The following is a 25,843-nucleotide window of genomic DNA, read 5'->3' as shown; positions in this document are numbered from 1 at the left end:
TTTGGGTCTTCCCCGCGCCTCCCCTCGAGCGCAAGGCACCTTGGGAGTTGTAGTCTTGAGCCGCGGAGTCCTGTGGGGCCCAATCAGCAGAGAGCCAACTTGCCCTGCGCACCGTGATTGGCTGAGAATCGGCGGCTGCCCCCCCGCCCCGGCCGGCGCCGTCCCGGCGTCGCCAGGCGGGGCAGCGCGGGGCGGGGAGCGGCGTGGGTGGCTGCGGTGTTTTCGCGAGCGTCGTCGCCGAAGCCGCAGTTGGGCCATGGCAGAACCGCAGCCAGCGTCCAGCGGCCTCACCGAGGAGGCCGCCCTCGCCTGCTGCTCCGAGCCGGACCCCAGCACCAAGGTGGGCGCAGAACCGCCATCCCCCGAGTAGCGGTCCCCGGAGGGGGCACATCCGCGGGCTGAGCCGGGCCCGGCGCGGGCTGGGGTCGACCCCCGTGCGGCCGCCGCCGCCGCCTCCCGGGGCGAGCCGGAGCGGGCGGGGCGGGCGGGGCGGGGGGGGGCGGAAGGCCTTCGGCCTGGCGGTGCGGGTGGGCGATCGCGAGAGGGTCCGTTTCCCCAGGGACCGCGGCCCTGCCGGCCTTAACCCGTTTATTGGGGGACGGTAACTGGAAGCCAGGGCCAACCCAGAGTCGGGGCCCGTGTCCGTGGGCGTGCGGCTCCCCGGGTCGGTAGCGATGGCGGGCGGGGCGGATCCCGAACGCCCAAGTCCGGGTTCGAAGGTCCCTGTCCCCGCGGCCCCTCCCAGCCCACCTGGCTGCGGGCTCAACTCCTCCAAACTCGTGCGCTCTCTCCGAGTTTCGCTGTTGCTTGCTGGCTATTGGTTGCTCACGGCCACGCTTCTGGCCTCCGCCTCTCTCCCCCTCCCCGTGCTTGGGGGACCCAGGAGGGCTGACGGTAATCGTGGAAACTCCTCCACCGACCCCTCTCATCGCAGCGGAGACCCAGTAAGAGGAGGGGCCTGTTGCATCCCTCCAGCTTGCCTGACTTGTCTGCACTGAGTCAGTGTAGCTCACTCAGGTGTGGTGCCTTCAGGCCGGCAAGATCCAACACGGCAGCCGCTGGGGGCTTGACTCCAGCGCGCTTGTCAGTGCCAGTAGACGCCTTTGTATTTTTTTTTTAATTGTGGGAATTTATTTATTGATTGATTGATTGATTGATTGAACAGAGAGAGAGAGAGGCAGAGACACAGGCAGAGGGAGAAGCAGGCTCCGTGCAGGGAGCCCGACGTGGGTCTGGACGCCAGGTCTCCAGCATCAGGCCCCGGGCCAAAGGCGGCGCTAACCCGCCGGGCCACCCGGGCTGCCCTAGATGGCTGGAATTTCTAAATTCCTTAAAGATTGTGTGTTGATGAGTTTGCTCCCTGCTTGCTCTTTACCTTTGGCGTGGAGAGTCAGACACCTCTGCTTGCTAAAGCCTTTGACTGGCACCTGGTACTTAGCTTAGGAAAAATAGTAGTCACTGCAAAATTTAAGGGGGAAGAAAGAAAGGAAGGAAGGAAATTTCTTCTCACACGCATTTTCCTAGTATACCTAGTTATTTCTCAGAGTATAAATTGAGTCATTCAGTATAAATTAATTTCCTAGATAACTGAGGATTTTATGTGCTAGGCTATTTTAAAAGATTTCAGAGATCTCTATAAATTTCATTAAATACATTTTCTTGCCTTCTTAATTTGCGCTACACATAATCGAAATTTCTCTTGTTTATATGGAGTAATTACATCTTGAAATCAATACTTTTTGGCCCTGAAATACCATGTGGGAGACGTAAAATGAATATGCAGTGGCAGCTGGTATACCTCGAGTGTGCCAGGCCCTGGGGTTTTGTTTGAAGTATATTTCTTAATTTAATCCTCACAACAACCCCATGAAGAAGGCATAATTATTATCTCTGTCTTACAAATAAGGAGACTCCAGCACAGAAGTATTGAGTAACTGGCCCAGAGAGGCACCCACACTCTCAACTTCTACCCTCATTCGGCTTCTGAAGTACTGACTTAAGCAGTTATTTTGGAACTTGACATGAAGGAAAGTAAAAGACCTAAGTGAATTCAGTTCAGCCTGATGGTTGATCACCTGCTGTATATAAAGAAAAAGAACACAGTGTGTTTGGAGGATACCGGGATGAACAAGATGATGTCTGTCTCTTCACCAGACAGACACCAACTGTAACAATACGATGGAGCTGGGAGTACCGTGCTGTTGACATTATAAAACACCCTGGGAGTACAAGAGGTAGAAACTTTCGAAGGTAGCGTCTGTGGTATGGTATAGTCACGGGGTATTTGAAGTCTCAAGACCTACACTTGAGTCCCCAGATCTATATATATATATATATCATTGGCTGTAGTGATTTTAGCAGGGCACTGGGGCTGAGTTTGTAAAAGCAGCATAAAGAGAGCTGCGAGGAGGATAAAATGTATTACTGTTCTCTAAACTATGAAAAGTGATAGAATTCAAAGGTGCGCATCAGGGAAGTACATCAACCAGAAGGTGGGGGTGGGCCTATATCTTAAAGCATGGATGGGGTTCCAAAATCATCTGTAAGACAGAGTTACATAGGAGTGGGGCATTCTAGGTAGAAGGAACATCTGAGCAAAAATGTGGTGAGACGGCAGAAATATGCAGTGCAGGCGTGTTCTGGAGAGGTGAGTTACGTGTTTTTGGTCAAAGTTCAGGTTATTTAAACAGTGGAGCTGTGGTGGAGAAGGCTAGAATGGGAGGTTGGAGCCTTACTCTCCTGGAGAGAGAGAGAGCTTTGAATGTCACATCTAAGGAAGCTAGATTTTATGTAGGTGGTAGGGATCCATTTGGGGTCTCAAAGCATTTTGTAGAGTAGATTGGAGGGATCCAGGTCTGGAGGCGATGAGAACACCTAAAAGGTTCTTCTAGAAGGTGAAATAAGTGATGAGGGCCTGGTTTGGAAAAGAGAGGGTAGTGGTGGTAGAAAGTCAACTTGCCTGTTGATCATTTGTATCTTTGCCCAGAAGGCAGGCCAAGGAATATACAGCTGCACCATATCCTGGCAATCTTATTGGCCAACTGTCTTCATAAGGCCAAATACTTCTTTTCCCAAGTGATAATCTCCTGAAATTAATTGTTTTGACAGTCTCTATCAGTGTCCTTTAAAGTAATAATTTGGAGTCCCATCCCATCTGAGTGGTAGGTGGGTCAGGGAAAACTTTGAGTGTTGGTGACACTTAGGCTGGGTTTTGCCAAATAAAAAGAAAGTACCTAGGTAGAATTTGGTGCAGGGGTAGGTGGAAGAGAGAATGGAAAGGAGGAAGGAAGGAGAGTGGCCAGATGGACGAATGACTGTTTTAGGCAGAGAGAATCATAGTAAATATAAAAAGCACAATGACATCAGAGAACTGATGCAGGAATCTACAGATAATAGGAGACTGAAGTTGTAGGCAGTGGGAGTTGAGGGAGGAGGTACGCAAGACAATCATCAGGATGCCCAAAGAAAATATGTTTGTTTTTCTCACCCTGTAAAGGTTTCTATTTGGCAAATATATTTTATTTATATTTTATGGTATATATATTTTATTAGTATATTTGTACATGTATATAATTAAATACATATTCATTGGGGGTGCATGCTCTTTTTTAACTGATAAGAGTTAAAACATTCAAAATGACTAGGGGAGTGCTAACAAATGATGAAATTAGAGAAGTATGCACTAATCATATGTGCTTGCTTTGGGGACTTCCTCTGAAGGAATGATTTTTAACCCAGAAATGACACAATTGGGTTTTCACTATAGAAAGATGACTCTGGTACTTGATGAGAAGTTCAGTGGCTTGCATCTGGGTAAGCCTGTAAGAAGCAGAGACCAGGGACGCTAGGACAATCATCCAGGGAGGAAGTAGTAAGGACAGGAGCAAGGTAGTGCTTATTAGAATGACAAGGAGAACAATTCCAGAGGGATTTAAGGAGTCATTTTGATAGGACGCTTGCACTGGCTTACTGAGAAGTGGAAAGGGAGAAATCTAGGAAGACTCCAGGTGTCTGACTTGAGCTGACAAGGGATTCTAGAGACACTGTGCTAAGCACTTTAATGCATTATCCCATATGCTTTCCAGCTCAACTCTGTGAGCTAAGAACTATAATTATCCCCATTCTAAAGATGTGAAAACTGAGGTTCAAAAAAGGTAATGATTTACCCAAGGCAATGGTGGTAGAGTTAGCATTTGAACCATATTGCCTCTGAAGAATAATTTCTCTCACACTTGTGTGTTTTCTCTCCCTTTGCTTGAGATTTTAAAGGCCTCATGATCCTAAGGGCTTCTAGGATTTTCCTATTTCTTTTACTTGTTGTAAGAGTAGTCTGGCAGGTGTGTTTACTAATATCACAGGTAATTTTTAAATTTAAAGAAGTTTCTTTTGTGTCTCCTAGCTATTTCTATTGCCCTTATCTGTAGAGTGAGTATACTTGAAGTATGTCTTTGGCTGTTGAATTATTATAGAGTGGTAAGGAAAGAACCACATGAAACCAATTTAGATAAGATAGAATAAATGTAAAGGGAGTGGCTGAATTATTTTCAGGAACAATTTATCACATTCTGGCATAGGTTGAGTCAGGCAAATAACACTAGAAGGAGGAAGATAGCGAAGAAAAAATATATCAAGCCATCTTGTACATCAAACATGTTTTCCAGCTGTTACATAGAAAACAATTTCTCAGATATGCTTGGATCTCCAAAAGGGTCTTTCACTGAAGGCAACTGTGACTTTTAAAAGTAAGGAAAAAACAAAACTTCATCCATTTTTGTTTTATAGGAATATGATTCCTAGTCATGAAGAGCTAAGACCTTAACTCTTTGATGAGAATGTGACATTTGGTTAACTCTAGCTGTTTCCCAAGAAACAAAAATAGTGTTTGTTACTTAGCAATATTGCTTATGATAAAAATAAGAATAACTTGATTGATAAGTTGCATTTAGAGAGGGTGAATTATCAATACCTAACAGGAAGTCACAGCTTTGGGCTTTCCTGAATGTAGTGGCTCTTATAACTGTCCCTTGTGGAGATTTTGAAAGTTTTGCCCATGGAATTGCTACTAGAGAGATTGGTTCCTGTGGCATACAGAGCTTCTACACCAGGGTGATTCCTTTTTTTTTTTTTTTAATATTGTATTTATTAATTCATGAGAGATACACACACAGAGAGGGAGAGTGAGAGAGAGAGAGAGAGAGGCAGAGACATAGGCAGAGGGAGAAGCAGGCTCCATGCAGGGAGCCCGATGCGGCACTCGATCCTGGGACCTGGGGATCTCACCCTGCACCAAAGGCAGATGGATGCTTAACCGCTGAGCCACCCAGGCGTCCCACCAGGGTGATTTCCTGCTACTACCCAGTGCACATCTTCTCCTACACCTGAGCTGTACAGACTTCTTTTTGAGTACTCCTGCTGAAGAGGAACACGTAAGCCTGCTCTCTTGGCAAGTTGTGTTTTCTGACTGAAACTTTCAGCCTGTGGTTGTCCTGAATCTGAATGTTTAGTTGAGCCTTAAGAAGATTCTCTGCTGGGGGTGATGCAACCTTTGTGAAAATTTATTGTGACAGAGAGTTGATGAGCTCCAAAGGAAGCTTCCAAAGGCTCACTGTTCTTAAGGCCAAAACACACAAGTTAGGCCAAAGAAATCTTAAAATTTCTGAAAATTTAGCAAATGCAAGTTTGAAACTTCTCTTTTTTGAAGACTAAAGGTGATAGAAGCTATGGAGGTATTGACTTTGATTTTGAGTAAGATGTAATATCTTAAAGAGCTCCTTGACAACAGTTCTACAGAAATGAGTGTCTTCATCATTAGAAAGAGACCTGTGGTGACCAAACATACCCTGTTGTTGTGGGGCTCAATTGTATCAAATGAATTTGGAGTCTTACTGGGAACATGGTACACATACTTTCCCCTATTTCTCCTGCTAGGTACAGCTAAGAACTCTAGACATTTTATATAAAATAAATATAGGAAGACAATGGAGAGGTGAAGAGAAGAAGGCAGACTAGCTAGGGACCTTGAGACCCTAGAAGCAACATGGTGGTGAGCTTCCTGAATTTTCTTTTTTGCCTTATTTAGCCCAAACTCGGAGTGACAGAAATGTCAGTGGGTGCAACCAAAAAACCCACAAAAAAAAAGCCAAGAAAACAAAACACAAGCAAAAAACCCACCAACAACAATGAAAACCTCTCTATTCACAGGACCAGGGAATAAGCAGTATTTCCTGATGAGGCAGAAAACTTTTAGACAATAACAGCTCTACTACAACTAAACACCACAGAAAAAACTGTGGCAACATCCTTGCCTCTGCCAGCAAAGGCTGGGTAGGGAGCCTCGTCTTCTGCTGAACAGGCTGCAATGCGATGTGCACCCCTCCCCCTGCCAGGGTGGTATCAGAGAATGTTGAATAGGGAGCCAGAACTCTGATCTCACCAGACAGTAGCAAGCTTTCCCCACTTGCTGTATTAATGGAGACACATGGGGAACCTGAAATTCTACCCCACTGCAACAGTGGAAGTATTTTAAGACAATTATAAATGGGAGAGAGTGAAGGGATGTAAAGAGAGGTGAGGTTTCTGTACTTCACTCAAATTGAAAAATGACGACACCAAGTGACTATGATAACTTATATTTAATTGAACACCTAGAGCAACTGCTAAGAAAGCTATACAAGAGTGCATGAAGAAACACTACAGATAAATCAAAGTGGAAGTATCAAAAAATGTTCTAGTAACCCAGAGGAAGGCAAAGAAAAAAATTAACAAAACAATAAATAAAATAGCCAACTTAATCCCTAGTATTTCAATAATTACATTAGGTATAAATACACCAATTAGAGATTAGCAGAGTGGATTTAAAAACATGCCCCAACTTCTCTATTTATGAGGTGATGGGTATTAACTAGACTTATAGTGGTAATCCTTTCACAACATGTATGAGTCATTAAGCTGTATACCTTAAACTTACACAGTGCTATACGTCAGTTGTATTTCAATATAACTGAAATAAAAGAAAATATTCCTCAAATATATGCTGTATGCATGAAAACTCACTTCAAATATAATAATAGAGGCAAATTAAAAGGATGGAATAAGATTATTACGGAAACATTAATCAAAAGAAAGCAGGAATGGCTTATACCAAATAAAGTAGACCCCAGAGCAAAGAAAATGATAGTAGGTAGGGAAGTATTTGTATAGTGATAAAAGGGTCAGTTGACCAAGAAGATATAACAGTCCTAAATAAATGTGCACTAAAAAAACAACTGAAAAAAAAAAACAAAGCAAAAACTGATTTGATGGAAAGGAGAAATAGAAAAACCCACATTTATAATTGGAGATTTCAGTATTCCTCTCTCAACAATTGACAGAACTAGAGAGAAAATTAGCAAGGACATAGACAAACTCTACAGCACCATCAGTAAACAAGATCTGATCAACCTTTAAAGAACTCCACCCAATAACAGCAGAGTACACTTTCGTTTTCAAGTGCCCATAGAGTATATACCAAGATAGACCATGTCATGGGCCCCAAAACCAACTTCAACAAACTTAATATTATTGAAATAATACAGAGTGCATTCTTTGACCACAATGGAATCAGACTAGAAATCAGCAGCAGAAACTAACAGGAAAATCTCCAAACACTTGGAAACTAAATAACACTTTTCTAAATAATTCATGATCAAGAGGAGGTTTCAAGGGAGATTTTTTAAAAAATAGATTGAATGAAATGAGAAAGGAATCTCAGCTAACACAGTGCTAAGAAGGAAATTTATATTACTAAACCATACATTAGAAAAGAGAAGTCTCAAATAATTCGTGTTCCCTCCTCAAGAACCTGGAAGAGCAACATAACCGAGAGAAAGCAGAAGGAAGGAAATCATAAAAAGCAGAAATCATTGAAATTGAAAACAGAAAATAGAGAAAATCAATGAAACAAAGTTCTTTGGAGGAAAAAAAAAAAAAACCCAATACATTTGACAAACTTGTAGCAAGATTGACAAGATGAAAAGAGAAGATAGAAATTACCAATATTAGGAATGAAATAGGGGATATCATTACAGACAGCAGACATCAGAAAAGATAATAAGGGAATATTAAAAACAACTCTGTACATGTAAATTTGACAATTTGTATTAAGTAGACCAATTCCTTAAAAAACACAAACCACCATAACTTACCTAATATGAAATACATAATTTGAATAGCTCTATAACATAAGAAAATTTAATTCATAATCAATAACTTTCCCCAAAAAAATCTCTCGAGGCCCAAATGATTTCACTGGAGAATTCTTCCAAGTATTAAAAATGAACATCAATTCTGTACAATCCCTTTAAAAACTGAAGAGGAGGAACACTTCCTGATTCATTTTATATTATACTTTTTTTTCTAATTTTTATTTAAATTCTAGCTAGTTAATATGTAATGTAATACTGTTTTCCGGAGTAGAATTTAGTAATTCATCACTTACATGTAACACCCAGTCCTTATCATAACAAGTGCCCTCCTTAATGCCCATCCCCCATTTTGCCCATCCCCCACCACCTCCTTCCATCACCCCTCAGTTTGTTCTACCTGATTCATTTTATAAAGCTAGTATTACTCTGACACCAAGAACCAGATGAAGACAATACAAAAAAAAACTAATCTTCCTCATGAATATAGAGGTAAAAATCCATGATAAAATATTACCAATTATAATCTAGCAATATATAAAAAAAATTACCATGACCAAGTGGAGTTTATTCAGGGTGTGCAAAACTAGATCAATATTCACAAATCAAAGTAATGTGTAATATTAGAGGCTAAGGAAGAAAAATCACATGATCATGTTAATTGATACAGAAAAGACATTTGATGAAATTTAATACCATGTCCAATTTTTTTTTTTCAGAAAAAAATAGGAATGGAGGGGAACTTAATTCAACTTGATAAAGGTCATCTATAAAAAAATTTACATTATACTTAATGGTGATGCTTCTTCCCTATTTTGTGGAATGTGACAAAGATGTTCGTTCTCACCACTGTAATTCAACATAGTGCTAGAAGTTCTAGCCAGTGCAGTAAGGTAAGAAAAGGAAGTAACAGTCATTCAGATTGGAAGGAAGAAATAAAACTGTCCCTATTTGCAGAGGACATGATTGTACAGAGGAAATCCTAAGTATTTTACAAAAAAACTCGTCTAGGACTAAGAAGTGAGTTTATTGAGGTCACAGGACAGAAGATAAACATACAAAAAGCAATTCTATTTCTGTATACTAGCAGAGAAAACATGAGCACCATGATTAAAAATATAATTGCAACCAAATTTCTTAGGTATAAATAAATTCATCATGCAGGATTTACATGCTGAAAATCACACAGTACTGATAGAGATTTTAATAAACAGACATAACAGCATTCATCTTTGGAAGCTTCAGCATAGTAAAGATGTCAATTCTCTACAAATTGATATACATGTTTAACACAAAACTTTTTTTAGATATAGGTAAGATTATTCTAAAACTTCTATGAAAGGCACATGAGCTAGAATAACTAAACTTTGAAAAGAATGAAGTGGAAGGAATCCATCTATCTGATTTTAAGACCTACTATATAGCAACAGTAGCCACGCCTCTGATATTGGCAGAGGAGACACAGATTTAATGGAACAGAATAGAGAAACCAAAATAAGACCCACACTAATACACCCTACAGACTTTTGACAAAAATATGAATGCAATTCAATGGAGAAAGGGTTGGCTTTTCAACAAATTGTGCTGGAGCAACTGAATATCCATCAGTAAAACAAAAAAACGAAGATTTACCCAAGTCTCACATCTTAACACCAAAAAAAATCCATTTCGAGGTGCTCAGAGGGACCTTGACCCTTTCATTTTTGTCCCTGTCTCACCTATATAGTTTTGACAGGATGCTATTACAAACACATAGGATGTGCACTAGAAATATCCTTGATTGTAACATTATAGTGTTTTCAAAGTAATTTTGAGCTAATTAAACTTGGACCAGGCTTTCCAAAGCCTGATTATTTATTTTAACTCTTTTTTTGTTTTTTTTAAGATTTATTTATTTATTCAGAGAGAGCGAAAGAGAGGCAGAGACACAGGCAGAGAGAGAAGCAGGCTCCATGCAGGGACCCCGAGCGGGACTCCTGGGTCTCCAGGATCACACCCCCGGCTGCAGGCGGCGCTAAACCGCTGCGCCACCGGGGCTGCCCTATTTTAACTCTTTTTATAAGGTAAAGGAGCAAATTTTTGTTAACCTAGTAGCCACCCCAGAAAACCCAAAGATAGTTTAAGCATACAAGATGGCTTTGTTCTTCCAAATTTTGAGCATGATAAGGGAGAGACAAAGTTAGGAATTGTCCGATGAATGGGGCCTGGTTAGCTCATCTGTTAAGCATCTGCCTTCCACTCAGGTCATAATCCTAGGGTCCTGGAATCGAGCCCCACTCCCTGCTCAGCAGAAAGTCTTTCTCCCTCTCCCTTTGCCCCTACCCCTGCTCCTTCTCTCTCTCTCTCTAATACATAAATAAAATCTTAATTATCTGATGAGACAGGACATGAATGTAAGTCCTACTTTTTTTAAACACAAGATATATTTATTTTAAACAGTATTTTAAGACCATAGGAATAATCATTTTTAAGGATTCTTTTTGAGGAAGGATCATTCAGGTGTTTACCAGAAGTACAGAGTTGAAAGAATATGTTGGTGTTGAAAAGCAAACTATTAGCATAGAATAACTTGAGCATTTTATAAAAAAGCAAGATGTGCTTGTTTTTTTATATCATCTAAATAACATTTTTGTAGCAAAAATGTTATAAGCCAGTTTTTATGAATAAACCCACTAGTACTGATTATACATTTAATTTTTTTGCCATTTATAGACTTATTTTAAGGTTAAAATGGCATTAAAGTGTGTTTTCGTCTATACATCTATACATTTACATGGAAATAATCTATCGTGTTGAGTCTTCGCAGTTGGAACAATGCTGTAGATGCCCTCCCCCCCACCTTTTTAAAGATTTTATTTATTTATTCATGAGAGACACAGACAGACACATAGGCAGTGGGAAAAGCAGGCTCCCTGTGGGGGGCCCGATGTGGGACTCAATCCCAGGACCCCGGGATCACGCCCTGGGCCAGAGGCAGACGTTCAGCCACTGAGCCACCCAGGTGCCCCTTTTTCTACCTTTTTGAAACTATTTTTCCAGCGTTATTGAGATATAATCAACATATGACAATGTATAAATTTAGGGTGCACAGTGTGGTGATTTGATACACATGTATATTGCAAAATGAATACAGCAAAGTTGGTTAATGTGTTGATCACCTCACATAATTAGACTTTTTTTTGTGTGTATGTGCTGATAGCTTTTAAGACATGCTCTGTTAGGGGATCCCTGGGTGGCGCAGCGGTTTGGCGCCTGCCTTTGGCCCAGGGCGCGATCCTGGAGACCCGGGATCGAATCCCACTTCGGGCTCCTGGTGCATGGAGCCTGCTTCTCCCTCTGCCTATGTCTCTGCCTCTCTCTCTCTCTCTCTCTGTGTGACTATCATAAATAAATGAAAAAAAAAAAAAAAAAGCTTTAAAAAGAAAAAGACATGCTCTGTTAAATCTGCTCTCTTACAACTCTCAAGTATACATACAATACAGTATTGTTAGCTATGTATAGACTTTTAAGAGTTCATTTTTATATTTATTTTTATGTGTGTATTTAGATAGTTTTAGCACATAGCCATGTTAACAGGAAATAAAATTAAAGGCTTTTAGCATTACTTTTAAGATGTAATTAATTAATTTGAATAGCATATTAAATGAACTAAACATGTATGTATCTTTTTAAACTTAATATACCATGCATTTTAAATGTATTCATTATATTATGTTATGCCTGTGTCATTATTTATCTATTTCTTTGTTGTTAGAGGCAGTTTAGCCAATGTAGTTGAAAGCAAGGACTTTGGAGCCAAACTGCTTGAGGTGGAATTTTTTCTAACGCTTACTCTTTCAGCAGTAAAATGGGATGGTTATAATACATATCTCATAGGGTTGTCGTGAAGATTAGATGAGTTGATTTCTGTAAATAAGGACAGTACGTGACACACAGTTATTATTTAAGTGTTGCAATGAATGTCTTTGCACATAAATCTTTGTCAGAGTTTGTAATTATTTCCTTAGATAAATTTTTAGAAGGGAAACATCTTGGTCAAGAATATGAGCTCTCAGTTTATGAACTGAAGTAATGATAAAGTCTTTCATATTCTGACAATACTAATGTTGGTACTAGAAAGATGTTGAAAAGATGAACTATGAATGTGACCAATGTCATTGGTAGGATGGTAAACTGGGCCATACAGAACAGATTTTAAAAGGGTTTTAAGGGCCCCTGGGTGGGTCAGTAGATTAAGCATCTGTCTTTAGCTTTGTGATCCCTGGGGCCTGGGATTGAGCCCTGTGTCGGGCTCCTTGCTCACCAGGGAGTCTGCTTCTCCCTCTCTCTCTGCTGCTCCCTCCCTCCACCCTACTCGTGTACTCTCTCTCTCAGTCTCTCAAATAAATAAATAAATAAATAAATAAATAAATAAATAAATAAATAAATAAATAAGTAAATAAAATCTTTAAAAGGGTTTTAGACTTTAAATTTTTTTCTTTTAATTGAAGAAGAAACTGGTAATGTTGGAAAGAAAAGATCATAGTGCAAGTTCATTTACTCCTTCAAAAAATATTTATTGGTTATCTACTCCATGCCAGATTCTGTTCTGAGGTACATCAGTAAACAAAACAAACACCCTTGCCCTTATGGAGTTTATATGCTAACAGGGAAAGAAAAACAATAAAGATAAATATAATAAATAGCATATTGAAAGGTGACAAGTGCTATGGGAAAAGAAAATGATAAAAAGGTGGTCAGTTAGGGCCTCATTGGGAAGATGGCATTTGAGTAGAGTTAAAAAGAATAGAAGTGGCTCTGGGAAGGGTTGCCTGGCTGGCTCAGTTGGTAGAGCCTGCAATTCTTGATCTCAGGGTCATGAGTTCAAGCCTCACATTGGGTGTGGAGCATACTTAAAAAAAGAAAGAAAGAAAGAAATGTGTCTGGGGAATGAGCCTTCTGGCAGAGGCCCTAGGTGAGCTGTTGAAGACTACAGGGGAGCTGAGTGGGTGGGGGGGGAATGGGGTGAAAGAGGCAACTGGGACCAACCATAGAGGGTCATTGTAGGGACTTTTGCTTCACTCTGAGTGAAATGGGAGCCTTCTCACGGTTTTTGAGTAGAAGAGTGATCTGAATTAACTTTACCAGATCTCCCCAACAATAGGTTGTAGGGGACAAGGTAAGAAAGAAGAGTACCATCCAATCTGGGTGGAGGTGGGGTAGCTGGAATCAGAGTGCTAACAGGGGTGGTGAGAAGTATAGAGTCAGAGTTTAGGGAAATTAGGTTACTCGTGACCAACAAAGGAGAATTTTGCTGATGTAATTGACAGCTAATAGCTTAATGGTGAGTGAGGGAACAAAAAAACTCACTGAAAGAGTAAAATAAAAACAGCCTGGGGATCCCTGGGTGGCGCAGCGGTTTGGCGCCTGCCTTTGGCCCAGGGCGCGATCCTGGAGACCCGGGATCGAATCCCACATCGGGCTCCCGGTGCATGGAGCCTGCTTCTCCCTCTGCCTCTGTCTCTGCGCCTCTCTCTCTCTCTCTGTGACTATCATAAATAAATAAAAAAAATTAAAAACAAAAACAAAAACAAAAAAAAAACCAGCCTGGGTGGCTGAGTGGTTTAGCTCCTGGGTGGCAGCCTGGGTGGCTGAGTGGTTTAGCTCTTGCCTTCAGCCCAGGGCGTGATCCTGGGGATCCCGGATCGAGTCCCACGTCGGGCTCCCTGCATGGAGCCTGCTTCTCCCTCTGCCTGTGTCCCTGCCTCTCTCTCTCTCTCCCTCTCTCTCGCTGTGTCTCTCATGAATAAATAAATAAAATCTTAAAAAAAAAAACAAAAAAAACCCCACAAGTTCCAGGGACCATCCCACTATAGGGACAAGTAGTAGGAAATGTACCAGGAGCTCCTCTATCTATTACATTGTAAGACTGTAACTGACGTTTATAAAAATGTCCTCGAACCATCAAAATAAGTAAATTCCATATGCTTTTAAAGCAGATAAGTAAATAGCTGAGGTTTTATGTATGTTATAATAGCTAATATTTTTCAGATATTTTAATCATTTGAAAAACCTGTGTATAGATCCCACCTATTTCACCAAAGTTCAAACAGTACCTTGTTTTAATTTGTGCCAAACAAGAATATGAAGTGAAATTTTATTTGCTGCATTTTGATCTCCCTTCATTGCAGTCACAGGGTGACTGTATAGGTGTTTCTGCGATTTTGTTCAGTGGGGAAAACCAGGGCCTAGTTGTGAGTACCAGGCCAGTACCTGGATGTCAGGAGCTGCTTTTCCCTTTTTCAGCTGCTTCCTTTAGGAGTGCAGCACCTGCCTGAGAAAAGCAATCCAAGTAATCTAGAAACATAATTTCTAGGCCAACTGCCTTATATGTGACTATAAGCTGTGGATGAAGAATTAAATTATTATATTCATTAAGATCTACTTATTAAAATATTTAGGTTAGTTTTGTTTTAAATGAGGATTTCAATGCCTAAAATAAGAGTACATTTTGGTCACTTAAAAATTTAACAAAATAGAAAAATACTTCCTAATGATGCTGAGTGAATAAAATATATTTATGTTTTATCTGATGCTAGTTATAGGGAAGTGATGTGGATGGGTCTGCAAAGGGAGAGTTCAGAATTTTCAGGCCTATTTTGTCAAGCTGTGGGTATAACAGAAAAATGTGTTAGGAAGTACAAATATAGTTAACGGACTCATGGTTTGGAAGGTATCTATGGTAGAAAGATACCTGAACTTAGAAGGCTGTGACAATTAATTTAATCACCTTGGGTGTGTCTCTCATCTATTAAATGGGGACATTAGTACCTATAGATAGTAATACTTTATAGGTACTGTGCCTAATGAAGGCAAAGTATTGTAATTAATGTTATTAATAATCTTAACTCCATGAACTCTACCCTTTTCTTAATGAGGTCAATCAAGCTTTTGTTTCCTGATTTGTAAATTGAATAGTTTTTTTTTTTTAAGATTTTATTTATTTATTCATGAGAGAGAGACACTCGGAGACATAGGCAGCGGGAGAAGCAGACTCCCTGTGGGGAGCCTGATGCAAGACTGGATCCCAGCAACCTGGGATCACAAGCTGAGCCAAAGGCAGATGCTCAACCACTGAGCCACCCAGGTGCCCCAATTGGACAGTTTCACAATGGTGTTAGAGACAGTAGCTTTTTACCCTTTTAGTTATTTAGGAGTCTGATCTTGTGAGTAACTTCTTGCAATGGTTACCAATAAATAGTTCTGGAAAGGCATTTATACATTCATGGAACACATCTTACAGTAATTGAATTCTTTATTTGTAACATCACTGTTTTATTTTGGGTCATTTAAAAGACTGGACATAAAGATTTAGTTGTAAGTAGTTTCTTTGGGAGGTAGTTGGAGGAGGCTCTGTGGAGTGGGAAATGGAGGCAATAAAAAGTATGTAAAAGTGGATCACCACTGAGGGCAGCTGGGCTTTATTCTGCAGGGAAATCTCTGAGACATGGTATGGAACATGCCAGGGGCAAGGGAACCAGGTTTTTTTTTTTTTTTTTTTTCCACCCACTATTGGTTGAGGATCATTTGGGGGGTGTAAACTCGCTGACACGTTGGGCCTGCCTTCGTAACCAGAAAACATCCTTGGGCAGAGAGTTGTAGGAAGTGTAAGTGGTAGGTCTGGGAACCAGGTACAGCTGAGGGGACAAAGTTACTTTCTTCTTAAACATTGTGTTAGAAAGTCGGACTGTATCTTGCAACAGAAAGCATAATTAATGTTGATAACAAGTGCCAGAAGCCAAATCTGTTTAATATGCCCTGTTTTCTCCTTAGGATTTTCTGTTGCAGCAGACCATGCTACGAATTAAGGATCCTAAGAAGTCACTGGATTTTTATACTAGAATTCTTGGAATGACGTAAGTAGACTATTTATTGGCACCTATGATGTTTAAATGTATAGCTTTGCAAATATAGGGAACGTTTTTGGATCCACTTAAAAAATGGATTATACTTTTCTTCAAAAATCACAGAAGTCGGGCAGCCCAGGTGGCTCAGCTGTTTAGCGCCGCCTTTAGTCCAGGGCGTGATCCTGGAGACCTGGGATCGAGTCCCACGTTGGGCTCCCTGCATGGAGCCTGCTTCTCCCTCTGCCTGTGTCTCTGCCCCCCTCTCTCTCTCTCTCTCTGTGTCTCTCATGAATAAATAAATAAACTCTTAAAAAAAAAAGAAAATCACAGAAGTCCTTTTAGCCAGGTGTCTGGGACTAGGCTTGACTGGCCTGGGCTTCTATCCAGTTCTTCTAAATGCCAGCCAGGCTCACTGGCTGAGTGCTTGGGTGTTCTTTCCCTCCCTTCTCTGTGAGAGCTGCCAGTTTAATCCTTAATGTGTTCCAATCCTTTTAATGTTATGGCCTTATATTTACTTTGGAAAAGATACAGTTATAAAAATGCATTACTTAGAAAATGAATGAGTTTACCTAAAACTGGCCATCCATTCCATTTTAGTAGGATGGATTCTCTTTTGCTGAACAGGTAATATCCACTGATCTGGAATCCTTAAAGCATAGTTGTTTTTATTTTTATTTTTACAGATTTTATTTATTTATTTGAGAGAGAGAGAGTACGGGCAGGAGCAAGGGGAGGGGCAGAGGGAGAAGCAGGCTCTGAGCAGGGAGCCGGGATCATGACCTAAGCCAAAGGCAGATGCTCAACCCACTGAGCCAGTCAGGCGCCCCAAAGCATATTTGTTTATTTTTCTTGTTTTGTTTCCCTAAAGAACATGAAGGGTTTTTTGTTTGTTTGTTTCTGACAATATAGATAAAGAATAAAATTAAGCAGTTTTTAATTTATTGCCTGGATAAACCTCCATCGACATGGAGTAATATAGTATATGTTTGTTTAGGTTCAGAAAAATACAAAATGAAAAGTGGTTACCTTCCATTCCCAGTCCTTGTCCCCAAAGATAATGGTTGTTAATAGCTTCTTATAATTCTTTCCAGAATTTTTTTAGAAAGAATTCTATTCTTTCTAAAAAAATAGTTTAGCAAATGTTTATAGCACATTTAAAATCAGAGTGAAAATAAATACATTGAACATTAGGTATTTGCCAGACTTTACATGTTTTTCATTCAGTCTCCATAGTAGCTCATGAAATAGTTTATTCCCCATTTTATAAATGAAGGAAGAAACCAGAGTTTAAAAACACTAAGTTACTGGCCCCAGATACTATAATGGGCACATGGTAGAGTGGGAATTCGAACCCAGGTCTGATTGACTCCAATCATGACCTTGTTTTTCAAGATCCCCCCGCCCCCAACAGGGTGCAACTTGACATTATACTGAAAGATATGCTTGTTGGGAAAAACACATTACAACAGGTTCATTTGCCCCACTTCCCACCTGATTGGTCTGTAAGGCTTGTGTAATCCGCATTACTGGGTACAGAGATATTTTTTCATGACTGGAGTATGGGAGGTGTCCGATACTTTATTATAAACATGTTAGAGTAAATCTTATTTGTGGTAAGCTGGTGTCTGTCTCAGTGGGCCAAGGTGTATTACATAGCAGTAATAATTAAAAGATCTGAAATCAGGACACCTGGGTGGCTCAGAGGTTGAGCAACTGCTTTTGGCTAAGGGCATGTGGGATTGAGTCCTGCATCAGGTTCTCTGCATGGAGCCTCCCTCTCCTCCCTCTTCTTATGTCCCTCTCTCTGTGTCTCTCATGAATAAATAAATAAAATCTTTAAAAAATAAGTAAATAAAAATAAAATATCTGAAATCAAGCTTAGAAACTTTCATTTGTTAGGTTAGCTTTAACCATTCTCTCTTATTATGAATAAGGTCATCTTTGAGCACCTAGTCCTCAATAATCTAAATAAAATTATATTGTGTGCATCCTCATTATACCCTACTCCTTGCAAAATAATCTTATGCTCTTTAAATTCACTTTATAGGTCATGACTTAAGCTATCTTTTGGAGGGGGGGGGCGAAAGGGAGGGGCAGAAGGAGAGGGAGAGAGAATCTTAAGCAGGTTCCATGCCTAGTGTGGGGTCCAACACAGGGCTCCATCTCCTGACCCGGAGATCACGACCTGAGCTGAAATCAAGAGTCAGGTACTCAACCAACTGAGCCACCCAGGTGCCCCTTCAACTATCGTTTTAAAAACTTCAGGATTTTGAAAAACTTTTTAAAAACACTATCTCACATCAGTCTCTCCCTTTCCACTGGCTCTTTCTCCTCAACCTACAAACAAGCTTAAGTCTTTATTCTGGCATAATTCTTGCCCTCTTTCCCATCATCACCCATCATCTATATAGGTCAGTCCTGCTTGCTACTTTACTTGCTCACTTCGCCTTGCCTCCATCAGGGCAGTCCAGCTTCTGGCATCCCATGCTGCTGAAACTGCCCTCAAATACTGCAGAAACTGTAAAAAGGCTGCAGAAACTCCTTTCCATATCTAGTGACCTGTTCACAGTCTTAATGCTGTGTGACCTTTCTTCAGTATTTTATATGTTTAACCACTTTATTGTTGACATTCATGTTCTCTGTGGTATTCATCTGTCCTTCCTTCTCCCTTACCACCTATCCTCACTTTCTTTTCCTAGGAGTTTTGGCATAGTAAGAACTCAATAAATGTATTTATATATCTGAAAGAACAATAAGATAATGCATTGTATTTTTCATCAAAAATGGACAAAAGTTTTCTTTTGAAGATACCTTTAGCCATTTATTTTTTATTTTTTAAAGGATTTTTTTTTAAAGATTTTATTTATTTATTAGAGACAGAGAGAGAGAAAGAGAGAGAGAGAGAGAGGCAGAGGGTGAAGTAGACTCCATGCAGGGAGCCTGACATGGGATTCAATCCTGGGTCTCCAGGATCAGGCCCTGGGCTGAATGTGGCGCTAAACTGCTAAGCCACCAGGGCTGCCCACCTTTAGCCACTTATAAACAAATACCATAATTCCAGTTAAGTTTCAAGTTTGCTTTGTAAAAACTTTTTTATTTTACTGATATTTACAGATGAATAGGTTTTTTGAAATGAGATATTTTCATTTATTTCCCCTTGGTCTTCCTATTTAAATAGCCTCACTACATACGGCTTTTATTCTTAGTGGAACTTGAATATTGGCATTTTGATTTTAATATGAATCAACCTTTCCTGTTATTAATTGATTTAGGCTTGTTGTTTAATTTCAGGCTACTCCAAAAATTAGATTTTCCCACCATGAAGTTTTCACTCTATTTCTTGGCTTATGAGGAAAAAAATGACATCCCAAAAGATAAAGATGAAAAAGTAGCATGGGCATTCTCCAGGAAAGCTACACTTGAACTGACACAGTGAGTATGAGTTTTTATTTTTTTATACAGTATACATTTTTCAAACCTTTTTTCCTTACTTACAAGCTTACTTCAAACCAGATTTACCTAATCACTTTGCATTTGTAACAGTTCGAGTATTTTATAATGGAATTTTTGGTCTTTGTACTGTTCTGGTGCATAGTTAGGGGCAAGTAAGATCATTTATCTTTTAGGTAGGTAATGTAAGGCAGAATTGGCAAGATAATTGCCAAATGATACCTAATGAATGTTAAGGCACTATGAGTAAGGCCTCGTAATTTCAACATTTTAGAAAAAAAATTCTTTTTTAATTTATGTTGTTTCTGTGTCCTCTTGCACAACTAACAAAAGAGCATTTATTTCAGGGTATGTGATTTAGTGTGTCCCTGATTCAAAACAGCTCTGGAATCACACAGATCTAGAGATGAGTGTTGGCTCTGACGGTAGCTGTGGAACCCTGAACAAGTTCTGTTACCTCCTTAACTGGCAGTCCCATTCATGAAATGGAGTCTCAAATCTAGCCCACGGAGCTGTTTGGAAGATTCCATTTGCCTTTTCTTTAGTTGAAAACTTAATATTTATAGTGGCAAAGAGGAAACCAAGTTGCATACATACACAGTGAGGTTTCAAAGAGATTGTTGCAGTTTTCTTTTCAGAAAACTATTTGCCCTACAGGTCACTTGTAATTCTGTTTTCCCTCCTTTTGTAGCAACTGGGGCACTGAAGATGATGAGACCCAGAGTTACCACAGTGGCAACTCAGACCCTAGAGGATTTGGTATGTTTGCCTATTCATAAGTAGTATACATGGATTTGTGTGATTTGTGCATTGTACAGTTATTAAGAAGAATCAACTTCTTAGGTGTATGGTGGTTTTACTTTTCCACAAAAAAATTTGATTTAGGAGTGGTTTAATTTCATGGTCTTTGTCTAAACCCTACATTTACTCTCTCACAATGATTTTTCACTTTTCAGTCTCAGTATTCTATTTCCAGGAGACTTTTCAATTTAAAAAACAAAAACCGTGGTTGATAATAATCCACATTTCTGCTAGTATACACTTCTGCCCTGATGTAGAATCTGTTAAGATGATGGGATTGCTGGCTTAAATTGGCTGCTATAGAGTCAGCGGCCACAACAAACCTGTTAAGTATGAGTAAATGATTACTCTTTCTTGATAGTTTTTCTTAATAGAATGAACTATACGTGAGCCCAATTTTGGGTTTATTTTAAATAATTGATAATGCAGAGCTCCTAATTAGTTTATTATACCCAGCCAGTTAGACTTAGATTCTTGTTCTTTAATACAAGTTTTGAACACATTTGATTTAATCAGTCTTCAGGTGCCTTATGTTTTGAAATAAACTAGTTTTGGAAGCTACCTGTGGCACTTGGGTACCCTGAAATAATTACTTCTTCCTTCTGTCTGCTTTGTTTGGGGGTGGCCACCTAAGGTCACATTGGAATTGCAGTTCCTGATGTACACAGTGCTTGTAAAAGATTTGAAGAACTGGGAGTCAAATTTGTGAAGAAACCTGATGACGGTGAGTTCACTGCTTGTCTTCTCCAGGCCCCTCTTTCGTTATGTAACAATGACTAAGCACTCACAGAGGGTACTGTTCTCTAGTCAATCCCTCTGGTTGCAAGTAACCTTGAAGAAGTCTGCTTCAACCAGCTTAAGGAAAGCAGAGGAATTATTGGGAAAATACCCGGGTGTCTTCAGGAATGAAACAGCAAGTAGGACAGCTTCACAGGGAACCAGGCACAGAGTCTAGAGAGCCATCAAAAACCTGGTTTCTCTCCCCACACTTGGACCCCACCACATTCTCTCACTGGCCATCGTTTTTCACTATTTCAGGGTATATCTAGCCACCCCAAAATAAATTCCTTAAAGCCTATGTTATCTGATTTTAATATAACTACACCACATCTCCTTAGTTAATAATGGCTGGTCTTTTATTTCCATTCTTCTACAACCTTTGTGTGTCCTTATGTTTTAGGTGTTTGGAAATAGTGTGTATATATCTTGATTTTGTGGAATTTTACATGTATTATAGTTTACTTAGATCTGTTTCTGCCAGCATATTACTCCAGTTTTGATTTGAACATTTCACATTTCATTTTAATCCTTTTCTTTTTTTCAATTAAAAGATTTGATATCAAGATACCCTCCCAGACTGGGATATTACTAATTTATTTTTCCTTTTTCTTTGGCCTTGGCTTGCTTTCTTTCTTTTTTTTTTTTTTTTTTAAATATATATATCAAATTATTTAACCACCTTTTTTTCTGTGTATCTCTTGCAGCATCTTTTGGGTTTTTCTGTCCCTTTATTAAGTATCTTAACCAAAACTGTTTTCAAAGGGTTTGTGAGGCAAAACTTCTGAGGCTTTGTATGCCTTAGACCCGTATCTTTATATATGAATGACAGTTTTGTTGAATATAAAATCTTAGGTTCTTAATAAACCTAAAATAAATCTTAGGTTTATTTTCCTTTGATCTTGAAAACACAACTCCATGGTCTTATTTTTCCATCCAGTGGTGCTATTGAAAAAACTGCTTCTGATTCGTGTTATCTTCTATTTTGTTCTGGGAGCTTTTGTTACATTTGTTATTTCTTTGTTCTTTTTCTGGGAGATCCTCATGCTAGCATACCAGGTTAGCTAATTTTCCCTCAAATGTATCTGTTCTGATACTCATCTTTTGTGTTCTCATCTACTGTATTCTTAATTTCAGCCATTCTAATTTTAATCCCTAGTTTTTGCTCAGCTCCTTAAATATGTTCTTGTTCTTGTTTCATATTGGTTGTATTTCATACTATTCAACACATTTGCATGTTTTAATAGCCTTGGTCCATTGCTTTAATATTTGGCCCTCTATTTGAATCTATAACCCACTATTTGTTTTATGGTTACGTTCCTCAAACTCTTGTTACTTTGATCTCTGAGGAGTTGTTTTCATTGCATCTCTTAGTGTTCCAGTGCATCAGGCACTGTGAATGGTGGGGGAGGTTAGACCCCAACCCTTTAACTGCCCACAGGCTCTCAGGAAAAGGGGCCAGGCACAGATCCCTAGGCATCTGAAGTTAAACACCTTGCATTCTGCAGAACAGCTCTTCAGTCACGTTTTCCCCTGTGTCCCTCAGAAAGGAGTCTTAGCAGGAGACCCTTCCTTCTAGGATGGTCATTCCCTAACTCTGATTGTGTGGAAAGTGAAGCTGGGGGGATCCGGTTGGTTCTCACCTGTGCTTGTTAGTTCCTCACAGGCACAGAACTTCTGCACTGCCCCTGTTTACTCCTGAGGACGTGTGAACCAGTAGTTTGAACCTCCCCTAGCATGGGGGTAGGAGCTGATGTCCAAGGCACTGGGAGGAGCAAGAGGCAAACTAGCAAAACCCCTTCTGCTTTCTGATCCAGGCCAAAACTGCCCCATTTCCACACAGACCAGATTAAACAGTCTTTCTCTCTCTGTCTCTCTCAATCTCTCTCTCTCTCTCTCTCTCTCTCACACACACACACACACACACACACACACACAATACACACCACCCCCAACCACCTCTTCCTCTCCCCTGACATCACCCCAGGGGTTCCTCACCTTTTTCCCCCCGCCTGTTTTCCATATATGTTCCTCTGGGGTTGATCTTGGGGAAAAGAGCCAGAGAGAGACAGGGGTCAAACTAACTTAGCATCTTGGTCCCAAAATAGATTGCTGAGGTCACATTTCTCCATTTAAGCAAAGAACTCTACTACTAGACCTACTAGCCTCTCAGTCCCGGTTATAAATTCCCAGGAGAAAGACTGATTGACATAGCCTAAATGACCCGGAATAGCGTTTAAAGAGTCTGTTATGACCCAAGCCTCTGGATTCTTTTGGCTGTGTGGGTATGCCATGCTACCTGCTTGAACACCTTCCTATTTTCTTTTCCTCTTTAAAATAAGACAATCTCTGTGACTCTTCAACAGGGAGCATGACATGTATCATGAAGGTGAAGTAAAAATCTGATGCCCAGAACTGTAGCCGGTACCACAGTTTATATCAGGGGAGTTGGCTTCCAGCTATGGGTAGAAGATAGTATGTTAGTCATTCTGAAAAGCATGCATTTGGGCAGTGCTGACAAGAGAACTGTTTAAAGTTAAAACTATATAGGGGATCCCTGGGTGGCTCAGTGGTTTGGAGCCTGCCTTTGGCCCAGGGCGCGATGCTGGGGTCCCGGGATCGAGTCCCACGTCGGGCTCCCGGCATGGAGCCTGCTTCTCCCTCTGTCTGTGTCTCTGCCCCTCTCTGTCTCTCTGTCTATCATGAATAAATAAATAAAAAATCTTAAAAAAAAAACATTTTAAAGTTAAAACTATAAACAAAATAATATACTTTATTAAAACCAAGTTAAAAAATACTCTAAATTTTATATTTCTTAATGAAAATCATTTCATCTTACAGGTAAAATGAAAGGCCTGGCATTTATTCAAGATCCTGATGGCTACTGGATTGAAATTTTAAATCCTAACAAGATGACAACTATAATTTAGTTCTGTGAGAATACTGCTTTGCAATTTCAGTGAAGACCTTGTGGGAAATAAAAAAGGAAATGGTGTAATTCAAGATATTCAGATAACAGAAATATCTAGGACTGAAGGATCATTGTCCCGATTCAGATTATTCTGAAGTCCATTTCCCTTTCCTATTTCAGCTATGTTTTTTACCTAACTGTTCAGTCATTATCATTTTAAAGTAGTGCTTTGTCTTGTGTCCTTGAATGTATTTCTGTAACTTTACTTTTTTTAGGTAGTAATTAGAACATTTCCCTTCAGAGGGTGCATTTGCCTTCTTTCTCCTAAATATGATGTCTTTACAAGTCTACCTTTGAATAATCATTCTAAAAAAAAAAAAAAAGAAAAAAATTAACAAGTTTTTGTTGTGGTTACCTTCTGGGGTTTCAATTCCTCAGAAATCACTTTCCACAATGGAAAGTAAAGGACACTGAACAAAAATGAAACTTCATTTATACTTCAAATGGTATAAAATGTTTATTTTACAAAAGAGAAGGTAGTCTTGGGAGCAAGTCAGAATCAGACTGACAAGGATGTTGATAGGAAAACTAATTTATTCTTACTGACAAAGTACTTTCAAAGTACAAGGACTAACCTCTTTATTTTGGGATGGGGTGGTGGGATGGGAATAATATTAACTGGGTATGCAGACACTGGGCTTGGCTGTCACATACTGTATTTCATTTAATCCTCCCAGCTATCCTCCATTCTGTGAGAAAGAAAGCAGGCTAGATGTATAAACTGACTTTGTGAACTGAAGGCAATATAAATAGGCTCAAGTACTCGAGATCTGATTCTCATTTTTGGTTAGATTGTACCTCAAAAATTAGTACCTAACAGGAACTTTTCTCCACTCGCCTCTGCTGTGAAAACCATACTTGAGCTTGAATGTTGTCCTCTCAGCCTTAGGGCCTGAGCACCACAGAGAGAGAAGAAGCAGTGGAGGGAGTCTGTAGCACACAATTGTTCTGAGGACACCTCCTTTTTCCTGGGCAAGCAGTGCCTGTATTACTTGTGAAGACCCCTACCCCAAGGTCATCCTGATGCCAGTAATCATTTAGGATGAATGATGTTCAGTGATAATAGTACTTAGTTATTAGAAATTAGCTTAATGGGATGCTTGGGTGGCTCAGCGGTTGAGCCGCCTGCCTTTGGCTCAGGGTGTGATCATGGAGTCCCACATCGGGCTCCCTGCATGGAGCCTCCTTCTCTCTGCCTATGTTTCTGCCTCTCTCTCTCTCTCTGTGTGTCTCTCATGAATAAATAAATAAAATCTTAAGATAAAAAAAAATTATCTTAGTGGCCTTCCTTGCCAATATGATTGATATTTGATGGGTTTTAAAAAATCAAGCTGATTTTGACAATCTCATGGTCCAGAGAATAAGAACATCCAGTTTGTGCTTTACTGAACATTTAGATTTTCTGTTGACTCTAGTGGAAGACCTTTGGTTAGGCTGTGCCAACTGTGCTTACACCTGCTAAAAGCACTTGACATTTCCTTTTTGGATGGAATGGATTATGTGAGCAATTCAAACAAATAGCAGTACTTACAGACTGAAATAAAATCTTAAATAAGGCTTTGTTTAATTTGTAAACTGTCCAGCGTATTCTTTTTAAAAAAGCCTACAGTGGGGCTCCTGGTGGCTCAGTCGATTGGGTGTCTGACTCTTAGTTTCAGCTCAGGTCATGATCTCATGGGTCCTGGGATGGAGCCCCACATCACCTTTGCACTCAGCAGGGAGTCTGCTTGGGGATTCTCATCCTCTGCCCCTCTTCCCACTCACATGTGTGCATGCGT

The 25,843-nt window shown here is 40.0% G+C and overlaps 1 protein-coding gene across 1 annotated transcript; it reads left to right on the top strand.

Moving 5' to 3' along the window:
- Positions 1-158: 158 nt before the first annotated feature.
- On the top strand, positions 159-25,640 carry GLO1 (glyoxalase I). The gene is made up of 6 exons (XM_038553949.1): positions 159-340; positions 15,993-16,075; positions 19,358-19,498; positions 20,208-20,275; positions 20,952-21,041; positions 23,936-25,640. Exons 1-6 carry the CDS (start codon positions 257-259, stop codon positions 24,022-24,024), a joined length of 555 nt encoding a protein of 184 aa, XP_038409877.1. The 5' UTR covers positions 159-256; the 3' UTR covers positions 24,025-25,640.
- Positions 25,641-25,843: the final 203 nt, after the last annotated feature.

The sequence above is a fragment of the Canis lupus genome, chromosome 12 (genome assembly GCF_011100685.1).
Source record: "Canis lupus familiaris isolate Mischka breed German Shepherd chromosome 12, alternate assembly UU_Cfam_GSD_1.0, whole genome shotgun sequence".
In the NCBI taxonomy this organism is placed as follows: domain Eukaryota; kingdom Metazoa; phylum Chordata; class Mammalia; order Carnivora; family Canidae; genus Canis; species Canis lupus.
Note: the sequence above shows the minus strand (reverse complement) of the source record. Positions and strands in the feature narration are given on the sequence as shown.

Bases quoted from the DNA above. Each gene is read 5' to 3' on its own strand.
- GLO1 (XM_038553949.1), top strand. From the start codon at position 257: ATGGCAGAACCGCAGCCAGCGTCCAGCGGCCTCACCGAGGAGGCCGCC. The intron at 19,499-20,207 runs GTGAGTATGAGT...CTCCTTTTGTAG, and splicing joins GCTACACTTGAACTGACACA to CAACTGGGGCACTGAAGATG. The intron at 20,276-20,951 runs GTATGTTTGCCT...TGGCCACCTAAG, and splicing joins CTCAGACCCTAGAGGATTTG to GTCACATTGGAATTGCAGTT.